The 27,230-nt window shown below is 37.9% G+C and overlaps 1 protein-coding gene across 8 annotated transcripts in view; it reads left to right on the forward strand.

Annotated features, from left to right (window-relative positions):
• The window catches only part of PKP4 (plakophilin 4), a 94,710-nt gene that overhangs the window by 52,375 nt on the left and 15,105 nt on the right, over nucleotides 1-27,230 (forward strand). For 4 of the 8 annotated variants that reach the window (XM_066999080.1, XM_066999077.1, XM_066999081.1 and 1 more), the window contains 7 exons: nucleotides 753-884; nucleotides 1,043-1,233; nucleotides 1,960-2,518; nucleotides 4,594-4,785; nucleotides 6,356-6,576; nucleotides 9,429-9,557; nucleotides 13,717-13,930. In XM_066999080.1, the coding sequence (XP_066855181.1) occupies nucleotides 753-884; nucleotides 1,043-1,233; nucleotides 1,960-2,518; nucleotides 4,594-4,785; nucleotides 6,356-6,576; nucleotides 9,429-9,557; nucleotides 13,717-13,930 (1,638 nt within the window). The remainder of the gene's footprint in view (nucleotides 1-752; nucleotides 885-1,042; nucleotides 1,234-1,959; nucleotides 2,519-4,593; nucleotides 4,786-6,355; nucleotides 6,577-9,428; nucleotides 9,558-13,716; nucleotides 13,931-27,230) is intronic. The other 4 variants (XM_066999082.1, XM_066999075.1, XM_066999083.1 and 1 more) reach the window with 2 other exon arrangements.

Here is a 27,230-nt window from a genome sequence, read left to right on the forward strand (position 1 = left end):
TCCTACTGCATCTCTTCTTCATCAGTGTAAGTGTATCATGACAGTTGAATAACAATTGAATATTTCTGTCAATATAACTTTGATTCAGTTTGCTCTTTGGTGTCCTCAGCTTTGCCCTTATATTTGTACTGGATCTGTATTTGTACCACCACAGTATTCCAGACTGTACAACTTTTTCCTTTCTTCATAATACTGTTGTGATGTCTCCTTTGCTTTCTCTTACGAGGCTTTTCTTTGCTATCTGTAAATTTCAGCTAATATTCTTAGAACTGATGTTAGCATAAGAGTGGTTAAAAAAGTAAGCATTCGGATAGTAACACATGAAATAAAGAATTCATAACATTTGCAGCAACTTCTTTTGCTGATACAAAAGTGAGGATGGAATTTAACTCGAACTTTTACTTAACAAAGTTCTCAAGATAGTAGGTGACAAGTGACAAATATTCTCTGTTCCATAATGTTTCTACTCTGCAAAGTATATTTACTAGGTAGCCAATTACATTTTAATTAAAATAAGTTGGAAAGCATATCTAAACACTGAGAATTGTAGAGCTATATCAAAACGTCATGAAACAAGATTCTCAGACATGAATATGAAAGTTCTTTTAGTTTGGTAGATGGGACCTACAGTCTACCAGTAGACTGTATTTGCATTGGAAGTAACCTCTTTGGTAGTATGTGTGAGAATTATTGAGTTTGCAGGAGAATTGCATATGAAGTAGTGCGTTTATCATCCTAATTTGTTCTTTCAGATCCTCCGACCACCAGTGTAAACAAACCCCCAGTGTCAGAGAGCGTTCATACCAATGCCTATCACGTTACGACAGAGCCAGTACAAGGGAACCTTTACTCACCAGAACAGACATCTCTCCATGAAAGTGAGGGTCTGTTGTATGCGTTTTAAATATTAGAATATATTTCTATATTGACTGTATTAAAATGTAATATAGTTATGAATGCAACAAATAGTAATGTTCTGTACTGTTTTATTTTCATACTTTTATGCAGTACTTTTATTCTTATGTTGGCTTCATATCTACAGGGTCTGTAGGTAACTCGAGAAGTTCAACACAAATGAATTCTTATTCTGACAGTGGTTACCAGGAAGTAAGCAGTTTCCATAACAGCCAAAACTTGAACAAATCAGAAAACAGACAACAGCATTCCCTTATCGGAACCACTAATAACCATTTGGTGAGAAGCTCACGAGCTGAAGGGCAGACTTCAGTTCAGGTACACTCAAAATACTACGCCTTATTTTTGTCTGTTTTGCCTGTGTATATAACACAGTTTTAAAGACAATAAATATATGGACCTAGCCTTTTTTGCCTTAACACCTTCACTGATTAGAAAGTGGAAATGGCTTACAGCTGAGGTTAAAAAAAAAAAACTTCTGAAGACTTCGGAGTGCAGAGTATACTGCTGATGTATAGTATCAGCAAAGCATCACTCATAATTGTTTCAGTTGTGGTGCTTGTGAAAATCTTATAAATTTTGCCAATATGCAAACATGGTGTTTAAAGAAAGATGGTGTTTGTGTTCCTGTACCTTGTACTGTTTCTAGCCTTTTTCCCCCTCCTTTTTCATTAATCAGAATGATATTAAGACAGTTATTGAATAAGCTTTGTTAGCTTATGCTAGAATTTAATACTGTTTCTGAATTTTCAAAGTAGTAACTCCTTTATTAGAATGGTGAGGAAAGGAAGCATTAGTACATATTAACATAGAAAGACAAATAGAAATGAGGAATTTCTTTCGTATATGAAGAAATTCTGTCTAGAAAAAAAAGTTATGTGCAGGGGAACTTGAAGGAATGACTTTAAGGATAAAAGCGATTCTTCAGCTGCTTGTATATATTGTTAAATTGTGTATATTTCTTATTGAATTCCCTGTCTTACAGGAGAAAATTATCTACTATGTGATAAAACTGAAGAATGTTTTGGTTTTGTTTTTCAACAGCCTTCAGTAAATATTGCTACCAACCGAGCCATGAGACGTGTCAGTTCAGTCCCATCCAGAGCACAGTCTCCCTCTTATGTGGTCAGCACAGGTGTTTCCCCTTCAAGGGGGTCACTGCGAACATCTCTGGGTAGTGGGTATGGTTCTCCATCAGTTGTTGAGCAAAGATCCCTTACTTCTCATGCATATTCATCCACTACTCTGCCAGTACAGCGGGCGGCATCCCCATATGCTGCACAGAGACCTGCTTCCCCAGTAGCAGTGCGACGGATTGGTTCTATGACATCTAGACAGACGGCAAATCCCAATGGCGGGACTTCTCAATACCAAACATCAGCGAGAGTTGGTTCTCCTCTTGCACTCGCTGATGTACAAACCAGAGTCGCTTCTCCATCACAAACCCAGCTGGGATCTTCTTCCCCAAAGCGTTCTGGCATGACTGCAGTTCCACAGCATTTGGGAACAACACTGCAAAGAACGATTCATGACGTTGAACAGTTTGGACAGCAGTATGATATATATGAGAGAATGGTCCCTCCACGTCCAGATAGCCTTACAGGTTAGTAAAAAGGTAAAGACAGTTTAAAACTTGTTACAAACCTAAAACTGTAGAAAGCCAGTAATGTGGTAGTAGTTCTAAGGATGAAATGTTGTAGCAGTAGAACATAATTGTGGTGGATTTTGTAAATACTAATGTCAAACGCTATGTATCAATACCATAAGTTCACAGTGAATATCACCTTTCTCTCTAATTACTAGATTGCTAGCCATGCATTAAACTAAATTGTATGTTTTAAGATTTATGTGGCTAAGTGAAATTCTGAGTCTTCCAAACAGTATTTTTGAAGATAAAGTATATTTACATGTATGTGCAGATTGTACACACAGTAAAAGATACTAGGCTGGGACTAGTTTTATGTCTATGAGTTTGTTAAAATAGGTAATTTAGTACCATTGAATTTTAGTCTTTTTACCTAATAATTCTAAGTTATCTCAAAGTACATTAACTTTGAGGGTAACAATATAGGGTAACCATTGTAATATTCTCTTAAAATGAAGTCCTAAAAGGTAGAATATATTCATCTGAGAGGCAGTTCTTAATCAGATGCAGTTACTACATGTTTTAAGCTCTGTGTGTGTTGCTGTTTTTGTTCTGACCTTCACCTAAAGAAGCACAAAGGTGATCTTGCGGTTAGGACTGCATGTTCTCTTGAGCAGAGACTGCAATGTCTGTTTTTTCTTCTAAACTATTACACTTCACGCAAACCCAAAATATTATTTCCCAGCAAAGGAAATAAAGTGTATTCTCCCCAACTTTCATTTGCAAGGCTTAATAATCTACCAGTTTACTAAAGGGGAAAAAAATCAGTTTGCCATGAAAGGCAATTTAGTAGTTAATATTGATTCAGTCCAGTGGACTGCATAATTTGTGATGTAACAGCAAACCTGTACTCTTAAAATATTTTTAAGGTACTTTACAAATGTCAGGGTTTGAGAATATCATTTTGTCTAAACAAGTGAACTGATATAGTTTAGGAAAAAAAAAGTTACTGGGGCAAATCAGTGATTCAGAAACAGATGTTTTAAGTTTAATGTATCTTTAGTATTAGGAAAGTAATTAGTAACTGTGGTAGTCAAGCTTAGAGAGCATCTTATTTTGTAGCTATTTGCTACAGGAAAGTTGCAGTGGTATGACTTTAGTGTGCTGTATGTTACAAACCAAGTAAGCATCCCTTATTGTTATAAAAAAACTTTTTTTTCCTGGTATAAATTACTTCTCATGTTTCTTTAGGGGAACAGTTTAAGACAACATCTGAAATCTTAAATTTATATTTGAACTCTTTTCTGAGAGGAAATTGGGATCCAGGGGAAAGGTTATTACTGTTGCAGCCTTTAGTTTATCCAAAACTCTTCCCTGCTGCATAAGCTGGAGGAGAGGATGGATCTAGCACTGCAAAAGCTGTAGCAGGAAGTCCACTGCTGAGGAAATTAAGTTAAATGCAGCAGAGGTAAGACAAACAGAACTCAAGATGGACAACTAAAAAACAAGGTGGAAAAAAAAGAGAGTTTCATATAGTTGCCGCAGAACTGTCTGTGTGTATATGTACACATATACATAGATGATATATATCATGATCTATTTAAACTTTTATAAAAAAAAATTCTCCACCTGCTTAAATCTCTGCTGCCACTACCAAGAACGCTTTTGTTCTTACTGCTATATATTATTTCATTTTCAAGATTATGACCCCACTTGTACCCACTTTCACAACTAGATTTCTGTCAGATTCACAATTTACCTGGTCAGTGCTAATTCTGTGAACTGCATGTGCTGACTTAGCTTTTACTCAGTATGTTTTGGACTTTTAACCGTAAATGCTACCAAAAAGAACGAGTTGGAAAACTTAAAGTTGTCATATTATGGCGAAAACTATTTATCGAGGGAATGCAGCTTTGTTAGTGAACCTTTCAGTATGGATCATTTAACAATGGAAAGAAGTTTGAGGAAGAAATCTTTGTAACTGTAACTATTATACGCTTTTTCTTGGCTAAAATAAGAAAGATACAACCATTGCCGGTTTATTATTTTTAATGGTATGGGCCATGTACATATTTACCTCTTCTTGGTTTCAGGCCTGAGGAGTTCATATGCTAGTCAACACAGTCAACTAGGACAAGAATTACGATCAGCTATATCTCCTGATTTGCACATCACCCCTATATATGAAGGCAGAACTTACTACAGTCCTGTGTACCGTAGTCCAAATCATGGAACAATTGAGCTCCACCAGGGATCCCAGTCAGCATTATATCGGACAGGGTCAGGTAGGTAAAGGGCTTAGAAAGCTCTTCCATGGGCTGTGTACCAAAGTCGTGCTTGATTTCTTAGTGGAGCTTCTCTGGGACCTGTGGCATATAGGAGATATGTAGTTCCAATTGAAAATGAAAAACTATACTATAAATCAATAGAGATAGAAATTAAGTTTGAAGGACTTAAAATAACCAGTAGGAATTAAAAAGCTTTTGTGATGTTTTCAAGAAATACTTGGGGTACATGTCAATGTAAGGTCAGGTTCAAAATATTTTGTTTGATATCATGCACGCAGGTACATCCAAGCAAAGAGTATTTCATGACAAATTGTTTTTGATTCCTCTTGCATTCTCTATGCATCAGTTCTCTTACCAGTTGAGCTTATGCTTTGTTATTTAATTCATCAGTACAGCATGATAGCTTGCACACCTGAACTACCTACTGCATCTTTCACAGTAAAAATACCGTTCTTGCCCTACTTCCTAGCAGAGGATAATGTTAAAATACTGCATTTGAAAATATAAGTGAAACTGAAGTATTTCTATAACGTTTGGTAGAATTCCTACTGATATATTATGGAGTGTATAGGCATTAGATTAGTATTAGAACTGATTTTCTGTAAAGAGAAATCGTTGATTAACGATTTGTGTACTGGAGTAATTTCTAAAAATTCTGGAAATAATAGAGTGATTAAACTAAGCAGCTCTCTGGAAATATTTAGAGAAGTGGGGTGCATCAAGTACAGCATTCATAGCCGGTTGAGGGAAGCGATTGTTTCACTCAGCTCTGCATTTTTGTGGCCTCACCTTGAGTGCTGTGTGCTGTTTTGGGTACCACAATGTAAGAAAGACATAAAACTATCAGAGAGCATCCAACAGAGGGCTACGAAGAAAATGAACAGCTTTTGCAATTATCCTACTTTCTCTTCTACAACCTACAGTGGAAAAATTAAGTTTGTCAGTCTGTGCCAATAAGGAAATATAACTAGAAACTTGAATCCTCTGTTTACTTGTCTACCTAATACCGGTTACTTTGGAAGAACAGAAGCTACCACAACAGCTCTGTTAAGTCAGGAAGCTACATGTTCCTGTTTTTGAAACCATCATCTTAATACTTTGAAATCATCACTTACTAGCTTTTTTCAGGGAAAGTGTACGCGTAGTTGGGAAAAGTAAGATATAATACAAACTACATAATTTTTTGTTTAATTGTTTTTCCTTTTTATTTTTAGTACTGTTGGCAAGTTGAAGTTACTGTTGGTAATTAAATTTTATTATGCACCTTGAAAGCATTTTGCATCCTAATTTCTCCTTAATGACACAAGATGTGTTTCTTTCTTTGAGTACTCAGGCAAGCTGGGGCATAAGCCTGATTTCACCAAACCTTTATTTCTGCAACCAGCCTCTCTGTCTTCCCTGGGACGTTGAGTAATTATTCCCTTACATCTGGTGGCAGCTTTTAACACTGAGCACTGTACACCTTTTTTAGACTGATTTTTTTTGCTTACACTTTTAAACACATATTGTCTCTTCTCTTCAACAGACATTTGTTACCTAGTTTGTTTTAATACTGATTTTATACTAGGAGTTGGAAATCTGCAAAGATCATCCAGTCAGCGTAGCACACTCACATACCAAAGAAATAATTATGCTCTGAACACAACAGCTACCTATGCGGAACCCTACAGGTCAATGCAGTATCGACTGTCAGAGTCCAGTTATAACAGGCTGCAGCATGCAACGCCCGCTGATGATGGGACCACACGATCTCCATCCATAGACAGCATTCAGAAAGACCCCAGGCAAGTCCATTTGTGCTTTCAAGAATCATATGTATTTGCCATAATAAGATGTTTAATACATTCCTTAAGTAAATACGGGACCTTTATTGTCCATATTTCAGTTTTACATTGTTTAAATGGTCATGACTTATTTAGATATAAAGATTTTGTTGAATAGCCAAAGTAATAAATCATTCTACTTTGTTACAGCAAGAAGAGTGACTTTTGTGCAGTTTTCTTCCATGTTTATTTTCATTTAAGAGTTCTTATAAAAAGTACTTACAAATTTGATGAAAATTGACTGCATTATTCCAAATATTTTCAGTAACTTTACAGAGCCACTTGTAATATTGTAATAAGCTTTCTTTTTGTGGGAATGGGAAAATGCCAGGTTGTGAAAATTAGAAAGTAAGTACCTAATTTATTTAAATGACTTTTCGAGAGCAGCCTGCTTACATTTCAAACTAATGTAAGTTTAAAAACGTTATATAAATGTACCGCTTTGCAAAGCGAATACACATTCATATTTTTTAATGTAGTTACTGGTTTGAAATTGTAAATGTATATACACAGCATGGGCATGTGACAAATGTAATATTATCATTACAATTCATTAGATACTCCATTCATTGAAATCTTGTGTTTTAACATGGGAATATCAAAACCTAGTCCATGCAAACCTGGAGGGATTTATGGTACTATGTTTGTCTTCAGTATGGGTAAGTGATTGCTAGAAATTCCAGTCTGTCCTCAGATTGCCAGTTCACTGAGGCAGTTACTATACCCTCCCTAGTCGTGAAAGTGCGTTATGCATTCTGGTGGTTTAGAAACAACTGAACACAGAACACCTCATACATTGACTACATGGGTACGGACTACAGTGATCTCTCAGGAGTCTTTCAGACAGAAACAGTAGGACAACGGATCTACTTTGCAGAGTAGATATTGAAGAGATAGCTAATACCTATAGTCAGACTAGAATCTTGCACTGAAATCTTTTGTCCTGCTGGGTTACAGAAAGCTTATAACATAGTTCAGTTTTTTTCTAGTTCAGTTTGAGGAAAAGCTGAGAGAGCTGGGGTTGTTCAGCCTGGAGAAGAGAAGGCTCTGGGGTGACTTCATTGCAACCTTTCAGTACTTAAAGGGGACTTTTAAAAAAAAAAAAAGATGGAGAGCGACTCTTACTCAATCAGATAACGACAGGAGAAGGGGGAATGGTTTTAAACTAAAAGAGGGGAGATTTAGATTGGAGTTTAGGAGGACATTCTTCACTCGGAGGGTGGTGAGGCACTGGCACAGGTCGCCTGGAGAGGTTGTGGATGCCCCATCCCTGGAGGTGTTCAAGACCAGATGAGGCCCTGGGCAACCTGATCTAGTGGGTGGCATCCCTGCCCATGATAGAGTGGTTGGAACTGGATGATCTTTAAGGTCCCTTCCAACCCGAGCCATTCTATGATTCTATGATCTTACCTCTAAGTTACATCTGCTAGCTGCATGCTGCTGCATGCCAGACTTCTTCTGGCATGGCTTACAAAAAGCTACTCTAAAAGTGACTTTACAATAGAGATGGTTCCTATTCATAAGAAGGAACTTTTAAGAAATTCTGACTCAGTTTTTACTGTTAATACACTTTATCTTTTGATTTCACAGTGGAATAGATGTACCTTACATTTTAATCTGTTTCAGTCTCTAATTTGCATGTCATACCATTGCAGAAGTTAAGTTACTGTGTTATATCCTGAGACCAGGCTTTGGAAAGCATTGCTCTAGAATAGGAGTCAGAGAGCATTCAGAAAGCTACTGTTTTTTTGAGAAAGGCAGTTTTCCCCAAGGTCTTCCAGTCATTACTGAGAGGGAACAGGCTTCCTAGTGTTCGATGGCTGATGCCCCATGCCTGCCAGTGTTCAAGAGACATTTAGATGATGCCTTCAGTAACGTGCTTTTATTTTTGCTAACCCTGAAGTGGTCAGGCAGATAGACTGGATGGTCTTTATAGGTCCCTTTCAACTGAATTATTCTATTCTATCATTAGTAGGGAGAAATAAACCTGTAAGTTGTTGAGCAGTTTGAAGGAAACCCCTAATTGAACTTTTCTTTACTGGTGATTGAATTCTGGGGAGACCTAACATGCCAGGCTAACTTTAGCCTTTGAATAGCTATCTGAATACCCTTTCTGGAACATCAGTTATTTCATGTGCTTAGGTTTTTGAGAACAGGAAAAGCTAAATACTACTTTTTTTTTTTTTTAACCTTCCTTTACAGAAAGAAAACGGCACAACAAATATTAATGGCTGTTTTTCTAAATCTGAGAATTGGGCATGGATATGTTTAATGGCTTTTCCAGAATATGAGTACACAAAATCACGGTGTTTAAGGAAGGAGGTTTGATGAAAATTGTTTGAGAATTTTTCAAGTTTTTTGTACCCGATGAATTTTTGACACTGCATAGCTTTCGTTCAAGTATAATTGGCTTGAGACTAGGAAGAACACTGAACATTCAGGGAAAAAATGCTGCGTGGAAGAAATGCCCTTGAGCAGCATTGTTAAATGTGTATCTGTTGCACTACATATTTAAGTTTTGGGAGATTCATATAGGTTGCAGTGTTTGAGTTAGTATAATTTTGGTGTGTGTATTTGTTTTGTCAACAAACAAACTAATTGAAGAACATAGAATATAAAGTGTCCTTTTCCAATAAGAAGATTAAAAGTTGATCTGACATAGCTATTCCAATATACCTGTTTTTCTTCCTGTCCCCAATACTCCAGAACAAAAACAAATTGTAAAACACTTATGATGCTCTAGTAATTCCGCTTAGTAAATAAGCATACATTTACAACAAATGTCTTCCCTTGAATGTGTTCACCTAATGAAGGGAGTTTGCTTGGCGAGACCCAGAACTGCCTGAAGTCATTCACATGCTTCAACACCAGTTCCCATCGGTTCAGGCAAATGCAGCCGCCTACCTTCAGCACCTGTGCTTCGGAGATAACAAAGTAAAAACAGAGGTACTGTACTGAGTGTGTTTCTGTTTCTGGGGAAACTATAAGCTAGAAGAGCAACGAAACCTCTCATCTCTGTTTTTGTCTTTTCGTCATACCATGGTATTCTGGATTTTTTGTGTTTCTGTTTATACTAGATGTATGTTTATATCGAAGTGCATAGATGTGTATAATTACACACACACCTTCCCTGTGTGTGATGGAGGTTATGTGAAATTATTTAACATTCAAGTTGTATAGTCTCGCAGAAGTGCATAGTATGTTTCTTGAAGCCTGCGTACATGTAACCTGTTGATGACTGGAGATTGAAGAAAAAGAAGTCTTGAAGGCTTTCCACTGTTTTTGATCAAGACAACTTAAGGCATCACAGAGAATGAGTGAACTGTCAAGCAAAGAAAAGAAATCCGACCCTAGAAATATGCAGAGGATAGTATTTATGTCGATGTGGTGTGAAGGAAGGACACACCTGAGTGAAAATGCAGCTTATTGTTGAAATTTCCAGAAACCGTTTGCATTTCACGAGCTGCTTTTTTTGCAGAGCAGCTATGAGCTATTTATCTGAAGGAGTTTGCTTTTTCATTCATATCATATGTGGGTGTTATCTGCTATTTTAATTATAAATACTATTTATGTTCATAAAATGTTGGTGCAACTTTTACAAGAAGCTAACTTAGCGTTACTCAGTTACTAAAGGGTAGATTAAAAGATGGTGGTTTTGATCTTCTGGTGAAGATCACAATGATCAGCAGATGCAGGCAGATTTATAGGTAGTCTTGCTATTTTTAGGAGATAGGACTGCTCATTTCAGAATTCTTGGGTTATTATTTATCTGTGTATGTTCATCTATATGAGATCTTGTGTTTCTTCACTTTTTCTTTTCATTTTGCATTATGAAAAATCGATTTTGTTATGAAATTGAATTATGAAAAAATATGAAATGTCTGGCTTAATATTTCTTTCCAAAAGTGAACAAAACAAAAGCAATATGCCAAATTTTAAACATAGTGTGATGTTAACTTGTATATTATGTATGAAATAGTGTCTCAATTGTTTGTCCTCCTCAGCACTGGAAATATTTGAGATATCAGGTATTATAGATGTGTGGTACCATACATTCAAGCTCATAAAACCTTATCCAAAGAAAACATTATTCTTCTGATTTAGAAAAGACAAGGTATTACATTAGTCAGAGAGACAGCTGTAAGTGTTGCCTGCCTTCCATTTAGCATGTAGAATTTTGAAAAAGAAAATTTCCCTTTTTCAAATAGAGAGGGTTTCTTTATTGTCACTGTTATTTCCTTTGAAGTAATCAGCTGTTAGAAATTCTTACAATTCTGTGACAGAATGATTCTATGATAGGACAATTGTCTGGCTATGATAGGACGGAAGAATATTTGTGTGCTTTTGGGAAAATGAGGCTTTTGTTAGCGTTTCCTGATGAGTTGGCTCTCAGTCTCTTAAGAAGCTGTATCCTGGGTTCGGATGGTGGATGGCATGTTTTAAAAGCACGATGGTATCTGCGGCAATAGGGAAGCTGCAGTTGCCGAGGAGAATGTTCCCTTTCAAAGCAGAGGCCAGCAGGAGAGTATTTGCAGTAGGAAAGAATTATAATTTCTTTAATGCAAAGTTCAGTAAAGCCTTATTTGAAGACTGCATTAACCTTGTGTTTTTGTTAATTATTTAAATTTATTACTTCATTGCTGTGGTAAAGACCAGACTAATTTGCTAGACAACTAAGAGTATTAAAAGCCTGGCAAAATGAATTAAAACGCTTGCATTGCTAAAACCTGAAGGTAAGCATAAAATACTGTTTATCAGGGAAAAAAAAAAATTTACCATTTAAATTAACTATGAAACTACATAGAACGAATAAATTACACTTCTATGTAATGCATATCTGTCTGAATTTGTTTTTCCATAAATATATTCAGTACTGGTTTGTTAGTTCATGAATGTAACTTTTTTGTGAGTTCTGTTTTTGTTGTTTGTCTAGGTTTTTAATTTATAAATGGAAATCACTGTTTAAACAAGCAACAGCTGCTACATTTCAAGATAGTTAATGACTCAGTAAAATAAAAATCTTAAGAATGGTTTTCCAGCTACAGCTTTATTTTTGGATTATGCACATAAAAACTGTATCTCATCAAATTTTGAGTACAGATTGGAAAAATAATACACCTATTGTGTCATTCATAACCTGTGTCTGTATTATGGACGTGTAGTGTAAAGGTAGTGTTTGATGTGCTGCTGTGTTGGCAAATGAGAAAAATTGAACGGAAAATTATAGTTAATTCTTACTTAAATTACTTAGTAACATAGAAATAGGAATTATTTGCCTTAAAAGGGAATGACACTGTAAAAATACTTTATAGTATATCGCATGTAGTCTGTATCAGATAAATAAACTGTAAGATAATGTTCATGGTACTGCAGACTTCCTACCTACAGAAGTCTTGCCAGATGAATAACTTCAAGTGTTAAGCCCACCGTATGCCCTTCAGTACAGGTTACAATAGCGGCTTGGCATGATTGATGAATGCCAAGATTTGTATGTCTGGGTTTTTTAATGTGTGCAGTAGATACACAGGTGTGTAAATACATGTTTGCTTTTGAAAAATAGTCGTTTTTTGAACAGAGATCTAAAAAATTTACAAGTTACTAGTCTTTCATTTTTGTTCTTTTATTCTATTATGTGATTTGACAGGTAAAAACCACATACACTGTTGTATTTCAATTCAACTTGCATTTCAGTTGTTGGTTTGTTTGTTGTTGTTGTTTTGTTTTAAGCCTCTTCAATATGTTTGCTTTTAGGAGTGTAGATAAAGATATTAAGCATTTTGATATCCAATGCCATTTTCTAAGAATGTAACAGAGAGATGGTGCTATTTTTGATAGCATCAAATTAGCGAGATTTGGCTAAATCTCTTTTCACTGAGAGTTACTTTATTTGCCTTGTGTTATGGCCAGTAAGATTGAACTTTTAAAGCCAAAAATCCTTGAAAGCTGGTACACATTAATATATTTCAAATGGCCTTGTGGCTTGCCAAACTAATTAGTATATAGGTTAGAACAGAAAATGAGCATTTTAAAAGTACTTTTATGCTGATCTAGAGAATTCCCTGGACTGTTGTTTTACACCTCTTGTAATTGTTCAGCCCAGAACCACATCCTGGATTAGCAAAGCATTAGGCATGATGGCCTATTTCTTTTCTGCCTGTGACTTCCTTCTAAGGCAGCAGCAGTTTACCTGCTGCAGGTATGTGTTTTATTAAGAGATTGTGTGCCAACTTCATTAGGTGTATTCTGTGGATAGTATGGCATAGAAGTTACTGTGCTGTGCAAAAATAATACCAGGTTATGATAGATCAATCCAATAGCTCAGATAATTGCAAAATAACTCGTATTTTTAGAACAGTTAAAATATTTTAGTAGCCCTTTGATGTTGATTTTTAAAATAATGTTAATCTTAAAAGTAGTGCTACTTAGCTATCTCTTTTAAAAAGGTTTTTAATTTAGTAAATGTTACAGAATTCTGGAATATTTCAATCTTTTATCACTTCTGGAATTGATTTTGAACAAAGAAAAACACTACATAGAAATAAGATCTCAAAAGACTGTTAGAATTTATTTTTAAAATAAAGAATAAATACAACTAAGCTGTTTAAAGCAAACAATATAAATATTTTTGTTTGTTTTAAGAGTGTTTTTTCTACTGTAGTGTAGACTTTTACAAAGAACTTCAGGTATGCCCATAGGACTTCACATATGCTAATTTTAAACTGAATTTATTTATTGTGTGACTAAGTGTAAGAATTGGCATTTAAATCTTTGCAACTCTTCATATATGCTATCCCCTAAAAAGATATTTTGAGTTATAGGAAATTACTTTAAAAACTCGATTACTGGGAAACAGAAATTTAACAGCAACAATCCTCTGAACACAACAAATGATTGAAAATGTCTGTCAACTTTTTCTACAAGGATGTGAGTGATTCACAGATTTTCATTACAGCATCACAGATAAGTTGTTAAGATTTACCAGTAATATTTCATTTTGATGTAGAATAGAATATACTGTTCTTATAAAAATAAAAGTCTTCTAAATCTGCAGAGTGAAATGCATGAAATCAACAGGTGCTGATGTTTCCATCGTTCCATTTTTTAGGTATGTAGGCTAGGAGGAATCAAGCACCTGGTTGATCTCCTGGATCACAGAGTCCTGGAAGTTCAGAAGAATGCTTGTGGTGCACTGAGAAATCTTGTTTATGGAAAGTCTACTGATGAAAACAAAATAGCAATGAAGAATGTTGGTGGGATACCTGCACTTTTACGACTGCTAAGAAAATCTGTTGATGCAGAAATAAAAGAGCTTGTAACAGGTAAGTTTTTAATATAGGCCAGTGCAGAACTGTAATACAGACTATGTTTCTGAAGTGCGCGAGACTTTGAAATAATTGGTAAGTGATTGGAATTGTGCCTATTGTCTGGATTTTTCTTTGTGCATTAGTATTTTGTCAATGCGAAATCACTTATTTGGTTACTGACAGTTAAAATCGTAGCACAGAAATGTAAGTTTACTGGGAGAAGTGAATCCAGAGGTTATTGCACCAAAGTTCCACGTAGGGTAAATTTTTCCTCAGTATGATTCTCCCAAATACATAGCTATGTTTTGAATCGATATTTCTTTATTTACTCCTAACCTTAATTTTATTACAGGCCTTTTTTTTTATCAGATGCTGAGAACAATTTTAAATAAGATCTTGTAGAACTCAAAAGATGGACCCAAACTGTTTGTGTGTGTTTAAAGTGCAAACAGACAAGTGGAAATACATAAATTTTGTAAGCCTTTCAGTGCCCAGGTTGTTAGTAGAGTCATGCAAGTGACTGTGTGTACACCCTCATCTCTTGATTGTGAGGTAGCAAATTTAGATTATATGCAATGAACCTGCTTGGCACTTAGTGCAGGCAAAAAGTACAGAAATAATAAATGACTTGAATGATCCCTCATTTGATTTTGCAAAGCTACTGTGCTTAACTACTTACTTAAATACTAAGCAAAGCTGCACGAGAGTTTTCAAGTTAAAAGTAAGAGAGATCTTATTCTGGGAACTTGTCCAAGTTGTTTTCTTGCTTAGGAAAGCTATCAAGTAGCAAAAGGTCTCTGTATCCAAATCATTCATATGCAGCCTTTTTTCCTTAAATGAAAAAATAAAAACAAATATTAAGATAACCTGCAGCTTTTCTATTCTCTGTAGCAGGGTAAAGTCTCTTCTTTAAGAAAAATTATGTAAATGCAATATTTAAAAGTAAAAGTATACATTAGCTGCTTTGTCTGCTCTACAGAATTTATGCTTTATGCATCTAAATTACATGTGCTTGTAAGTTGTTAGGGATGGTTCTGCAGATAAAGACAAAGTAAAATTGTAAAATTCTTAATTATAGAGGGTATTTAGTTAATATCTCAAAACAAAAAACAAACACTACTGTTACCTTTCAAAAAGAAAAGCACATCATCTCTTAGTAAAAAGAAATTTCAAATGTGAATGATATTTAAAGGTGACTTTTTTAGAAATTGACTTAATTTTTGATGCACAGATTTTTATTTTTTTATCCCACTACAGTAAAATTTTAAGTTTTGACCAAATTGTTTTCTGCTTACGTTGGTGGCATTGACTTCTGTTAGAGGTATACCAATGCTGATTGCTTTATAAAAAGCTACAACAGACTTTTTTGTAAATAGCAATATAAAGAATTATAACAGATTCAATGACTATTTGCTTAATAATAATTAGAAAAAAAAATACACGCACCTCCACCTGTGGCAGAACCAAACTAGCAAACCACACCCCAGTTACTGTGTTCCCAGTTTAAGATAATGTAAATACAGATAAATGAATATCAGTCTACAGCACTAGAAACATTGTACGTCTGATTTCTAGTTTAAATTTAGCATTATTCATTACAGCTGTAGCTTTTCCAACACTTTCATCAAAAATGGATTTTCCATTGTAGTATTTCTTTCTGAAGGAAAATGCTTTTCTTTCTACTGAGGGTGGTCTTTCTTTCTTAGCAAATTAATTGTATCTTCATTATTACAAGAACCAATTAGTAGACAACCATTGTCTTTTAAACATAACAGAAGAATCTGGTCTCGTTGCATGTGAAATCCATCCAGTTTATAGAATCATAGAATCATAGAATATCCTGAGTTGGAAGGGACCCTTAAGGATCATCAAGTCCAACTCTTGATACCGCACAGGTCTACCCAAAAGTTCAGACCATGTGACTAAGTGCACAGTCCAATCTCTTCTTAAATTCAGACAGGCTCGGTGCAGTGACCACTTCCCTGGGGAGCCTGTTCCAGTGTGCAACCACCCTCTCTGTGAAGAACCCCCTCCTGATGTCGAGCCTAAATTTCCCCTGCCTCAGCTTAACCCCGTTCCCGCGGGTCCTGTCACTGGTGTTAATGGAGAAAAGGTCTCCTGCCTCTCGACACCCCCTTACGAGGAAGTTGTAGACTGTGATGAGGTCTCCCCTCAGCCTCCTCTTCTCCAGGCTGAACAGGCCCAGTGACCTCAGCCGTTCCTCGTACGTCTTCCCCTCCAGGCCTTTCACCATCTTCGTAGCCCTCCCCTGTACACTCTCCAACAGTTTCATGTCCTTTTTATACTGTGGTGCCCAGAACTGCACACAGTACTCGAGGTGAGGCCGCACCAGCGCAGAGTAGAGCGGGACAATCACCTCCCTTGACCTACTAGCGATGCTGTGCTTGATGCACCCCAGGACACGGTTGGCCCTCCTGGCCGCCAGGGCACACTGCTGGCTCATATTCAACTTGCTGTCTACCACGACCCCCAGATCCCTCTCTTCTAGGCTGCTCTCTAGCGTCTCATCGCCCAGTCTGTACGTGCAGCCAGGGTTTCCCCGTCCCAGGTGCAGGACCCGGCACTTGCTCTTATTGAACTTCATGCGGTTGGTGATCGCCCAGCTCTCCAACCTATCCAGATCCCTCTGCAAGGCCTTTCCACCCTCATTCGAGTCCACAACTCCTCCAAGTTTGGTGTCATCAGCAAACTTGCTCAAAATACCTTCTATTCCTACATCCAGATCGTTTATAAAAATATTGAAAAGTACCGGCCCTAAAATGGAGCCTTGAGGGACCCCACTGGTGACCGCCCGCCAGCCTGACGCAGCCCCATTTACCATAACCCTTTGGGCCCTGCCCGTTAGCCAATTGCTCACCCATCGTATGATGTTTTTATTTAGCTGTATGGTGGACATTTTGTCCAGTAGGATCCTATGGGAAACCGTGTCAAAAGCCTTGCTGAAGTCCAAAAAAATCACATCAGCTGGTTTCCCTTGGTCCATCATACGGGTGATCTTATCATAAAAGGAAATCAGGTTAGTTAGGCAGGACCTGCCCTTCACAAACCCATGCTGGCTGGGACCAATGACTGCTTTGTCCCCCAGGTGAGCCTCAATAAGTTCGAGAACCATCTTCTCCATGATTTTACCAGGCACTGACGTGAGACCGACAGGCCTGTAATTGCTAGGGTCTTCTTTCTGACCCTTCTTGTAAATCGGCACAACATTTGCCAGCTTCCAGTCTACCGGGACCTCTCCAAATTCCCAGGATCGTTGAAAAATAATTGAGAGAGGTTCCGCGATGACGTCCGCCAGCTCTTTCAGCACCCGGGGATGAATCCCATCCGGACCCATGGACTTGTAGGGATCCAGGTGGAGTAGCAAATCCCGCACACGTTCAGGGTCGGTTGGGAGTTTGTCATCCCCACCGTCCCAGTCCTCCAGCTCAGGGCACCCTGGGTCCCGAAGCCCATCATCGGCATTGAAGACAGAGGCAAAGAAGGCGTTAAGCGTCTCTGCTTTGCCTATGTCATTGTCTGTGAGGAGACCTTCCCTATCAAGGAGCGGCCCTATGTATTCTTTAGTTCTCCTTTTTCCATTCACATATCTGAAAAAGCCCTTTTTATTTTCTCTCACAGACACAGCCAGCTTCAACTCTAGGTGTGCTTTGGCCACACGAATTTTCTGCCTACAAACACGAACAGCATCCCTGTATTCTTTCCATGACACCTGGCCCTCCTTCCAGTAGCGAAACACTCTCTGTTTCCGCCTAATCTCCATTAGAATGTTCCTGGTCAGCCACGCCGGCCTCCTGCCCCGCCTGCCTGACTTGCGATATTTAGGAATTGCCTGATCTTGTGCTTCTAGGAGGCATCGTTTAAAGAATGACCAGCACTGGTGGACATCGAGGCCTTCAAGAGCAGTTTCCCAGGGGACCTTGCTGACTAGTTCCCTGAGCAGCCTGAAGTCCGCTTTCCCCATATCTAGGGATGAGGTTTTGGTGGCACTTTTCCTTCTGTCACCGTAAATTTTGAACTCAACCACTTCATGGTCGCTTTGACCAAGGCGGCCACCAATCACCACATCTCCCACCAGACCCTCTCTGTTTTCTAGCAACAGGTCTAGGAGGGCACCTTTCCTAGTTGGCTCCGTTAGCACCTGCACCAAGAAGTTATCATCTAGGTGCTTCATGAACCTCCTGGACTTGCTCGTGTCAGCTGTGTGGCACTCCCAGTTAACGTCTGCCAAATTGAAGTCCCCCATAAGGACAAGGGGAGTTAATCTCGAGGCCTCTCTTAGTTCTGTAAAGAATAATTTATCGGCGCTATCGTCCTGGCCAGGCAGTCTGTAATAGACTCCCACAACGACATCCCCTTTATTCGTTCGTCCCTTGATCCTTACCCAGAGGCTCTCAACTTTGCCATCGCCGACCTGAAGTTCCACACAGTCCAGCCCCTGCTTCACATATATCGCCACCCCACCACCTCGCCTACCCTGCCTGTCCCTCCTGAAGAGCCTGTAACCATCTATCGCAACACCCCAGTCACAGGACTCATCCCACCAGGTTTCGCTTATGCCGATGATATCGTAGTTGCAGGACTGGGCCAGGACTTCTAGCTCATCCATTTTATTCCTCATACTGCATGCGTTCGTGTAGAAGCACTTCAGGTGCGTCTCCTTACACTCAGCACCTTGTGGATCTGCCCGAAGGACCTCACTGGCACCCAGCCCCTCTGATTCTAGCGTACCTTCCCTTAGGTCTTCACCGGCGTGCCTGGTTTTAGCCCCTTCCCCCTTCGACTCTAGTTTAAAGCCCTATCTATCAGCCCTGCCAACTCCTGACCAAAGATCCTTACCCCTCTCCGAGAGAGGCCCATCCCATCCGGTGCCATCAGGCCCTGTGTAGCATAGACCTTCCCGTGATCAAAGAACCCAAAGTTCTGCCGGTCACACCAGTCTCGAAGCCACGAGTTTATGTGAACAGCACGCCTTTCAGCTTCGATCCCCCCTATTGGAAGGACAGAGGCAAACACAACCTGCGCCCCTGATCCTCTAAGTAGTCGCCCCAAATCTCTAAAGTCTCTTTTGATCGCCTTCGGACTTCTTGTTGCTACTTCATCAGTTTAGTTTCATTCAGTTTAGTTTAATATGAAGTTAGATCGATGAAACTTATTATTGTAGATAAGTGAAATTAGAATGACAAATTCCTTACAATCGATATAGATATTTTTCACATTAATGCATTTATATAAGATTTCTGAGAAGCTGTTTGACAAAATTAAGTTTTAACCTAAAATTATTTGGGAACTTATCCTGAAGATTAACTATCTGAATTTTGAAAAGCTGAGAAAGAGGGGTAAGAGAGGGGGGAGGTGGTAAGTGTATAAGCATGTTTTGAGGGGTTAGAAAACAGTAGGAATACCAGGGCCTGTATTTAATTAACAGTAACTGAAATGACAAGATTGAAATTATACATAGAGAGAAAGAAGTGGAAGCTGAATAGAAAAACGTATGAAAAATATAGGAAGTATAATTGCAAAAACACGAGAATTTTAAAAGGAAGGCTAGTTATCTTCTTAATGGCTATAGATTATTTTGAAAATAAAATGTGCAAAATCACTTTTCATAGTCACAAAAATGAAGTAATACTTTTAAAAATACTTTTTTTTTTTTAAGTTGGACTTTGAAATGCTTTGGATCATATTAACTCTTTACTGAGCTTGCTCTATTTGCATGCAGTTTCCATTGCTGCTGGTGCATGGGAGCCTTGCTCTCCTGTGCTCTGCTGTCAGAGAGCCCTTAGAAGGGAAACAACTCCTTTTTGCTAATTGCCTCATATTTCATTAGATATTCAGCACCAGCTCTTTCTCAAGGCTACTATTTCTCTTGTTCCAGCACAACTTCAGCAGTAGGCAGCAGAAGTATTGTTGGGGCCTTCTTGATTGTGTGCAAGAGCTCCATTCCCTAGAAAGTGACATGAAGGATGTGCACTGATTTATTCTGTCTGGGTATGTTTTTACTTTGCAGTAGGCCAGTGCAGCCTGGAATTAATCTGTGACTCTCAGGAACTCATGTCTTGCAAAAGTTAACAGCAGAAAACTGTGTAAGAGATAGAAAATCAAAATATACATGCTTTGGACCCAGGTGCAATTTCTCATAATTGAGTCTACAATCAGGAGACCCTAGGACGCAGACCTTTAATTTGTTAAAATCTGAGAAACATTGGTGCTCTCCTTTAGTGCAAGTTTTCCAAAGAAAGTGAGTCAAATGCCTATCTTACTAGTAGTTTTTTGATTTTCATCAGATCTTCACCAGCAGAGATGTGCTGTAAACCATTCCCTCCCCAAAGACTTCTGATCCACTCTTCGCAGTGGCTAGTTTTCTGTCAGGCTTTCACCCTGAAAGGTCAAGCAAGCACCAGCACTGACCCTGGGGGAGCAGTAGGATTTCATAGCTGGAAGTAAGGAAGAATGACCATGAACTCCAGCATTAGCTGATCACTAGCTTAGCTGTATGGTAAAGGTCTGTCTATATGGCCTGTCCGTAAAGGGGAAAGAGGTTGTTGTTGATGGTCCTGGCAATTCTTCATGGTGTATATTTCATCAAATTAGTGCTGCATCAGCCAGTTCAGTTTAGAAATGCTGTTTTATGTCCAGCAACATGGTCTTTGGTATTCAGCGTCATCCTTCTGAGAGATTGCATTCCTGCAATAGCTGACAACTGTGCATTGTAGCTTGCGTATCTTTGGAAAAGGGACCTCAGGTTCTGCAGTCCAGGCAGCCTGAGGTAACTTTCCAGGAGGTACAGAAATAGCTGAAGTCCCGCACAAGTTTGCAGACTAAGCACTCTGTGAAATGGATATTGTTGACTTTCACAACTTCCATGTTACTGTAATATTTACCTCTGTTCTATTCTGTATACCATCAAAAGTACTTGGTGATCAACTGTGTAAAAACTGCAGAGGTAGAAGAATATGATCATCCATGTTCAGCAGTGGACCTTGAAGCCAGTGCAGCTGCTGAAGAACTCTGTTACCTGTTTGGTTAACACTACCTGGTGTGAGCAGCTGCAGTGGAATTCATAGCAGTAAACTCTTCTGGGGTCTTAAAAGTCTGGATTAAAACACCAAGATTCAAAATCAAAATAAAACGTGAAAAAGATGTGGCTGGTTGCAGAGTCAAAACAGAAGTCTTTGCCTCTGGTATTTCCAGGGCCCCACAAATAGTTGAGGTTGCCCCCCACCCAACACTTCAAAAGCCAAAGCTGTTCAAATAGGAACGACCAAACCAGTTTTCTGTCTCCAATTCAGAAATTTCATCTGCAGCTTTTTTTTTCTTAACCACGACTCAAGCTTGACTTTAAACAGCTAATGCTAGACTAGAGACACAGGCATCATTATGCATTGATGTCCTCTAGTCCTATTGAAATAGCAGCTTTAACACAAGCCTTTCACATATTCTCTGAATTAGGTAACAAAATAAGCTTTGAAGAGCTACTGCATAGGGAATTTTCTGGACAGAGCAATTATTTTAAAATGCTATTACAGTTGCTGAAGTGACATCAGTAATATAACCAATTCAACGCTGAACCTGTGACCTGTAGATACTGAATCAGAGAGAAAGTTGGGCTTAGTTATGCTGAAAACTTCATTGCTGTCTATTGCAAAAGACAGGTTTGTCACCTGAAAATACTGCCACAGGTCCAAGTCCAGAAGGATTGTGAATAAATATCAAAAGATTGGGGTTTGAATTAAATGATCTTTAAGGTCCCCTCTAACACAAACCATTCTGTGATTCTATGATTTTGTACATCAGAACTGTCCATATACAATTGTCTTAATATTTTTCCCTTAGAAGGAAATATAAAAGGCAAGGGGATGGTGGGAGATATTTCCGATGTATAGAGTTCTCTTAGCTAAGAAGCATTGCTACCATGTCATCCAAGGGAATGCTTTCAGCTAACAGTCATTTGTAGAGAAAGTAAATGAAAAAGCCCTACACTTGTGCTGTTGCAGTGCCAGTCTTTTTCCATACCCTAGTGCAGGAGATGGATTAATGCATGTATTAATCTGAGAGTGGTGTTTCAAATATGATTTAATTATATGGATGGCCATCAGTTTGAATGCTGGAATGTGTTGCTCCAATATGTACACTACTTCTAGTGCTTTCATTGTTGTATTTGTAAAGTTCAGATAGAAAAATGTTTCTTTTTTCATATATATTTATAATATTTCATATATATAATATTTCATAGATATTTTGAGTCTCAGTTTCAGTCTTACTTGATGTGTGATGTAACAGTAGCATTATTAATTTCACATCTGAGATGGCTTAGATTCATTACTGATAAGCATATATTGAATCTCTGGGAGCTTCCATCAGTTTATACTGGGTAGTCGCATAACGTCTTGTGCCAGGATTCATAATTGCAATTGAGAACATGAAATTGACTGAAGTAATGATTCTTTTTAATTTTTTTTCTGAAGGAATACTCAAGGTATCAGAAATAATTGTCCGTATAATTTTATTGAAAGGCGTATGACATAGAGGCATATCTTTTAACAGTAACGTAAGATATGCTTCTTTTATGTCAGCATAGTGGAAAAGTGAATGTTAGTGTTGATCTAATTTGCACTGAAATAGAAATTAATAGATTGCTAATATTTGCAAAGAACAACAGCTTTGGGCATGCAACCTTTCCAAACTCAGATTACCAAAGGTATGTGCTATAAGAACACAGATCTGTTCTTTTTCCTTCTGTTACTACAGCTGGTTATAGGCCAAATCTTGACCCTTGAAGGTCTAAATTAGTACACTCTCTCCCATACATTACAGCACCAAGTGAGCCATTTCACAGCTGTTGCTAGGTCATGAGTGTCAGTAATATTCTCTTGAGCCCAGTTTAGTAGTCTTCTGCTAATCACAGGTCCATCCTTCTACACATACTTTGCTTACATGCATTCCACCCAAGAGCATTATGTGCAGCAAGCAGCATATAGAGACACACTGTTAATATTTGGTGTGTTGAAAGAACGGTTCTTCAAAAATAATTTCTCCCCAGTTGAAAGTATCTTGTGGAAATTCATGAAAATTCGGGATTTTTTTCAGTATTTCTGTGATCTGTACATGCAACAGGATTTGATTTTCACGTAGATAAGGTTCTCAACTTTATCAGACTACATATTTTCATTTCCTGAGTAGGATTATTTTGGATGATGTTCAAGAAATGTAAATTTAGCACAGTCATCACTGAGAGCTGCAAGGATCAGAATTACAGGCTGCAAAAATAGAGCAGACAATCCCTTTTCAAAAAGGGAAAACAAAAAGCCCCCCATTTCATTAGAACTACAGAAGCTTTTTCATACGGCATTTTAAACTCTCCTGCAAAGCTTTCTGATTTTTTTTCCTGGTACTGTTACTGCTGATTTCCTTCCTCCATTAAGAATTACCCAATACTTAGTGGTGCTGATCTCATGAACTTAAGCCCAGTTTTCTCAGGTTTTCCTCACATCAAGAGAATGTCAAGCACAAATAGTGGCTTGTGATTTTTCTTCTGTGTTTTGTAGTATGTTCACAGACTAAGCAAGAAACACGAGGCCTCCTGAAGCAATCAGTTGAATTACAATCTAAAGTGTAACATAAGTAGCGGCACAAGTCCCTCTCCTTCCAACCCCAGAGATGCTAGGGACAGTAGAGATCCGTTTAGGTAGGTAAGTAGACTTAGCACTCCTTTCGCTACGCAGGATCATTTGTGAATGGGATGTTCACCAGTGTCCCAGAATAATGAAACTTGCAGCTAATAGCTGTTGAAAAATCAATCAAAACAGTTAAATATTTTTCCATGTACCTTCATAACAATGACAAATAAAAAGGCACTGTATTTAAATGACGTACAGAATTTTACTGAAACACTAGAAGTATCTTATACCTTGCCTTAATACAGCATTGTACCAGCTCCCACCACCATCTTTCTTGTGTTTGAATGGAAACTTCCCAAATTATAACTGCCTTTCCTTTCAGGTTTTATTTCTAATAAGACCTAAATTTGGTCCCAAATCTCTTAAAAACAAACATTCTATAATCAGACTGTTCCCGTTATTAAAATGAAGACTCAAAGCCTATATAAGACACATTTTTAGTTTGTAAAATAAATAGCTGAAAACTGCTCCCAAATTATCAAATGGAATGCCCTGATGAGAGCTCTTGCCTTCAGATAATGAACGTAGGGATAATAAATTATTAATCATCTGATCAATCTACCTCCTTAAGAGTTAGCTTCTGGGCAAGTTTTAACTTAGTTACTCAGTGGTGCTCTAGTGATTTGCTCTTTGATCAATCCCAGGATAATTCTCATGGAAAAGTTAATATTTGCCAAAGTCTAACAGTCTTCTTGGATGGATAGAGTTTAGGAGGGTCCTTTACTTGGTCTTTAAAGTCTGTGCCAGTGTGTACACATGAAGAAAAGATGAGGTTGGCAATTCCCTTCCAATTTCTTAGCAAGCATCTGAGTTGTACTGTTCCTCCAAAGGCAAAGCAGGGTGGATATGCCGTGTCCCTTACGAGTCTGCTGCAGCTGACTGCAGTGGTCCAATGATCACTGGATACGTAGTATATCATCTTCTGTTTCCTTGGTATTTCAAACAGTACTCAGCTGTTCCAGCTTTTTCACAATCTGTGTGTTAGCCAGTAAGTAAGGCAAGTGCCTTACACTTGGCAAGGCTGAGAGATTTACATCTTATTTGAATAACCATACAGTAAGGATGACTTGTAAGTAAGTAATGACTTGTAAGTAAGTAATAGTAATAATAACTTAAGTAATAATAATTTTTAAAAAGTACTTATTTGTAAGTAAGTAATGATTTGTAAGTAAGGACACTTAGTGGCCCTTGAGGAGGGCCACTAAGATGATCAGAGGGCTGGAGCACTTCTCCTGTGCGGAAAGGTTGAGGGAACTGGGCTTGTTTAGCTTGGAGAAGAGAAGGCTCTGGGGAGACCTCATTGCGGCCTTCCAGTACTCGAAGGGAGCATATAAACAGGAGGGCATATAAACATATAAACATGCCTGTTTACATGTGTTGGTAGTGATAGGACAAGGGGGAATGGTTTCAAACTAAGACAGGGGAGATTTAGGTTGGAAATTAGGAGGAAGTTTTTCACTCAGAGGGTGGTGAGGCACTGGAACGGGTTGCCCAGAGAGGTTGTGGATGCCCCATCCCTGGAGGCATTCAAGGCCAGGCTGGATGCAGCTCTGGGCAGCCCGCTCTAGTGGTTGGCAACGCTGCCCAGAGCAGGGGGCTGAAACTAGATGATCTTTAAGGTCCTTTTCAACCCAGGCCATTCTACGATTAATATTTTCAAAACTCGGTGACATAAAATCAAGTATGATGTTTTCCCATATGTGTTAGGTAACTAATAGTAGTCTGAGACTCAAAATAAACTTTTTATCTTACATAATTTTCTTTAAGAGCAAATCTTTTGGGGAAACCAAAACTGGGGCTAGTGAGGGGTTTATCTGAGATTTAATTTCTAGTTTGAATCAAGAACTGCATGAAGTATGGCCTCAAAAACTTAAAGCTATAAGCCAGTGAAGCATTTAGGTTGCTCACTGTTAGTTATCAATTAAGTTCTTTAGTGAGGATATACAGTCACAGCTTTATGAAATGAAATTTGATGTGTATAGAAATAGCTTGCTTTATGTAAAGTTGAAACTGAAGGATAAGCAATAACTGAAGTAAACTTAAATAACCTAAGCCTATTTTGAGTATGCAAATGTGATGCAGCACAAACGTCGATGAGGGTCGCTCAAAAGACAACAAAATTACTACAAAAAAAGAACCTTTCATAAAATACCACACAACAAATTCCAGCTCCGAGGGGAGCTGATCACAACAGACCCATTTCAAACGCACATTCTGCTTTCCATTGAAGCAACAGCAGTCAAATAAATATGTCTTGGTTTTAGAAAAGGCAGCTGGGAGGTTTTTGAAGATGCTTTGTATGATAAACTCTCACAAGAACCAATCCTAGCCTAACTGCCAAAATGTCTTTCTCCTAGGTAGGTTGAGTTGTTGAAGAAAGTTACGTTATGCAGGAACAGCAAAGTTAGCTTCCATATTTTTCAAACATTCAAGTTATCTTTGTATGTTGGCTAAACCACAAAGATAGGGATCTCTAGGAATTATGTATTTTGACTGCCTATGTCACAACTAGATACCAAAAGACAGTCATAAATCTCCTCATGAATATATCCACCCCCCTTACATGTTTTTCTGAAGAGAAAAAGGCAGGCTGTTTTACAGAAATACTTTTATTTATTTTGTGTGGCTGTATTAAAAGCTTTTGCTGTTTTGCAGACTTTTGTTTTTGTAAACTTTTATAATTTTTACTGTTTTTTCCTCCCATAATTTATTTCAGAGGAAACTAAATGTTCGAGATCTAGTCAAACTGAAAATTAACCATATGGTTTATAGTAGCAATTTTAGCGGGCTATTGAGAAAATGCTATTTAATGTTTCTGCTGAGTGTACACAGCTATGCTACTTTACAATTAGAAAAATATTGTATGTGAGGAAAATACTGAGAGTTTATCATGAAAGATACCACCTGTACCTGGTGAGAATTTAGATGAATTTTAAGTTGTGTTTCATGATGACAATGAAGATTAAATTATCAGAAATGTATATGCATGTCAGATCTAATACTTTTGTATCTGAATGTCTTATAAGAAGACTGTGTAAAAAGGTAGGAAACTATAGAATTCTGTCTGAGGGTAAAAGATTGATAGTATTCAATTCATTTGGTTAGTTGAATGTGTAACACTAGAGACCTCTTGCTATAGTTTCCAAGAAGAAACTTTCTGTAGGATTTTTATATTAGGCTTTGGAAGTTCAGCTCCACGTCAAGTATCTAATAGCCCAGACGTACAATGCAAGAAAGCAGTAATTCATTGCAGGTCAGCAAAACCATTTTCCCCCTTCCACTGTTCATCTTGCAATCCTTTCTGGATACTATCTTTCCAGGTTCCACCTAATATAGAATAATGTTATGTCACACACTTGGGACCTTGTCTTGAAACTTTACTGGCAACCACCCATCTGCCAATCTACCTTCTCTATCATTTTCTGAGAATTTTTTTCACAAGATCTTATGTTTGCAAGACAGTAATGAGCTTTCAGCCATGATGTCCATAGATTTGGTTTCTTCTCACTTCATTTTTGCTCTTGTATTCCTATGACCTTTCTTTTAGTCGTTACTTCTGCATAGGAATCTGAAGAGATTTCAGTCTTAAACACTCTCTCTTAAGAATATTGCCAAAT

Source organism: Anser cygnoides, chromosome 6 (assembly GCF_040182565.1).
Source record: "Anser cygnoides isolate HZ-2024a breed goose chromosome 6, Taihu_goose_T2T_genome, whole genome shotgun sequence".
In the NCBI taxonomy this organism is placed as follows: Eukaryota; Metazoa; Chordata; class Aves; order Anseriformes; family Anatidae; genus Anser; species Anser cygnoides.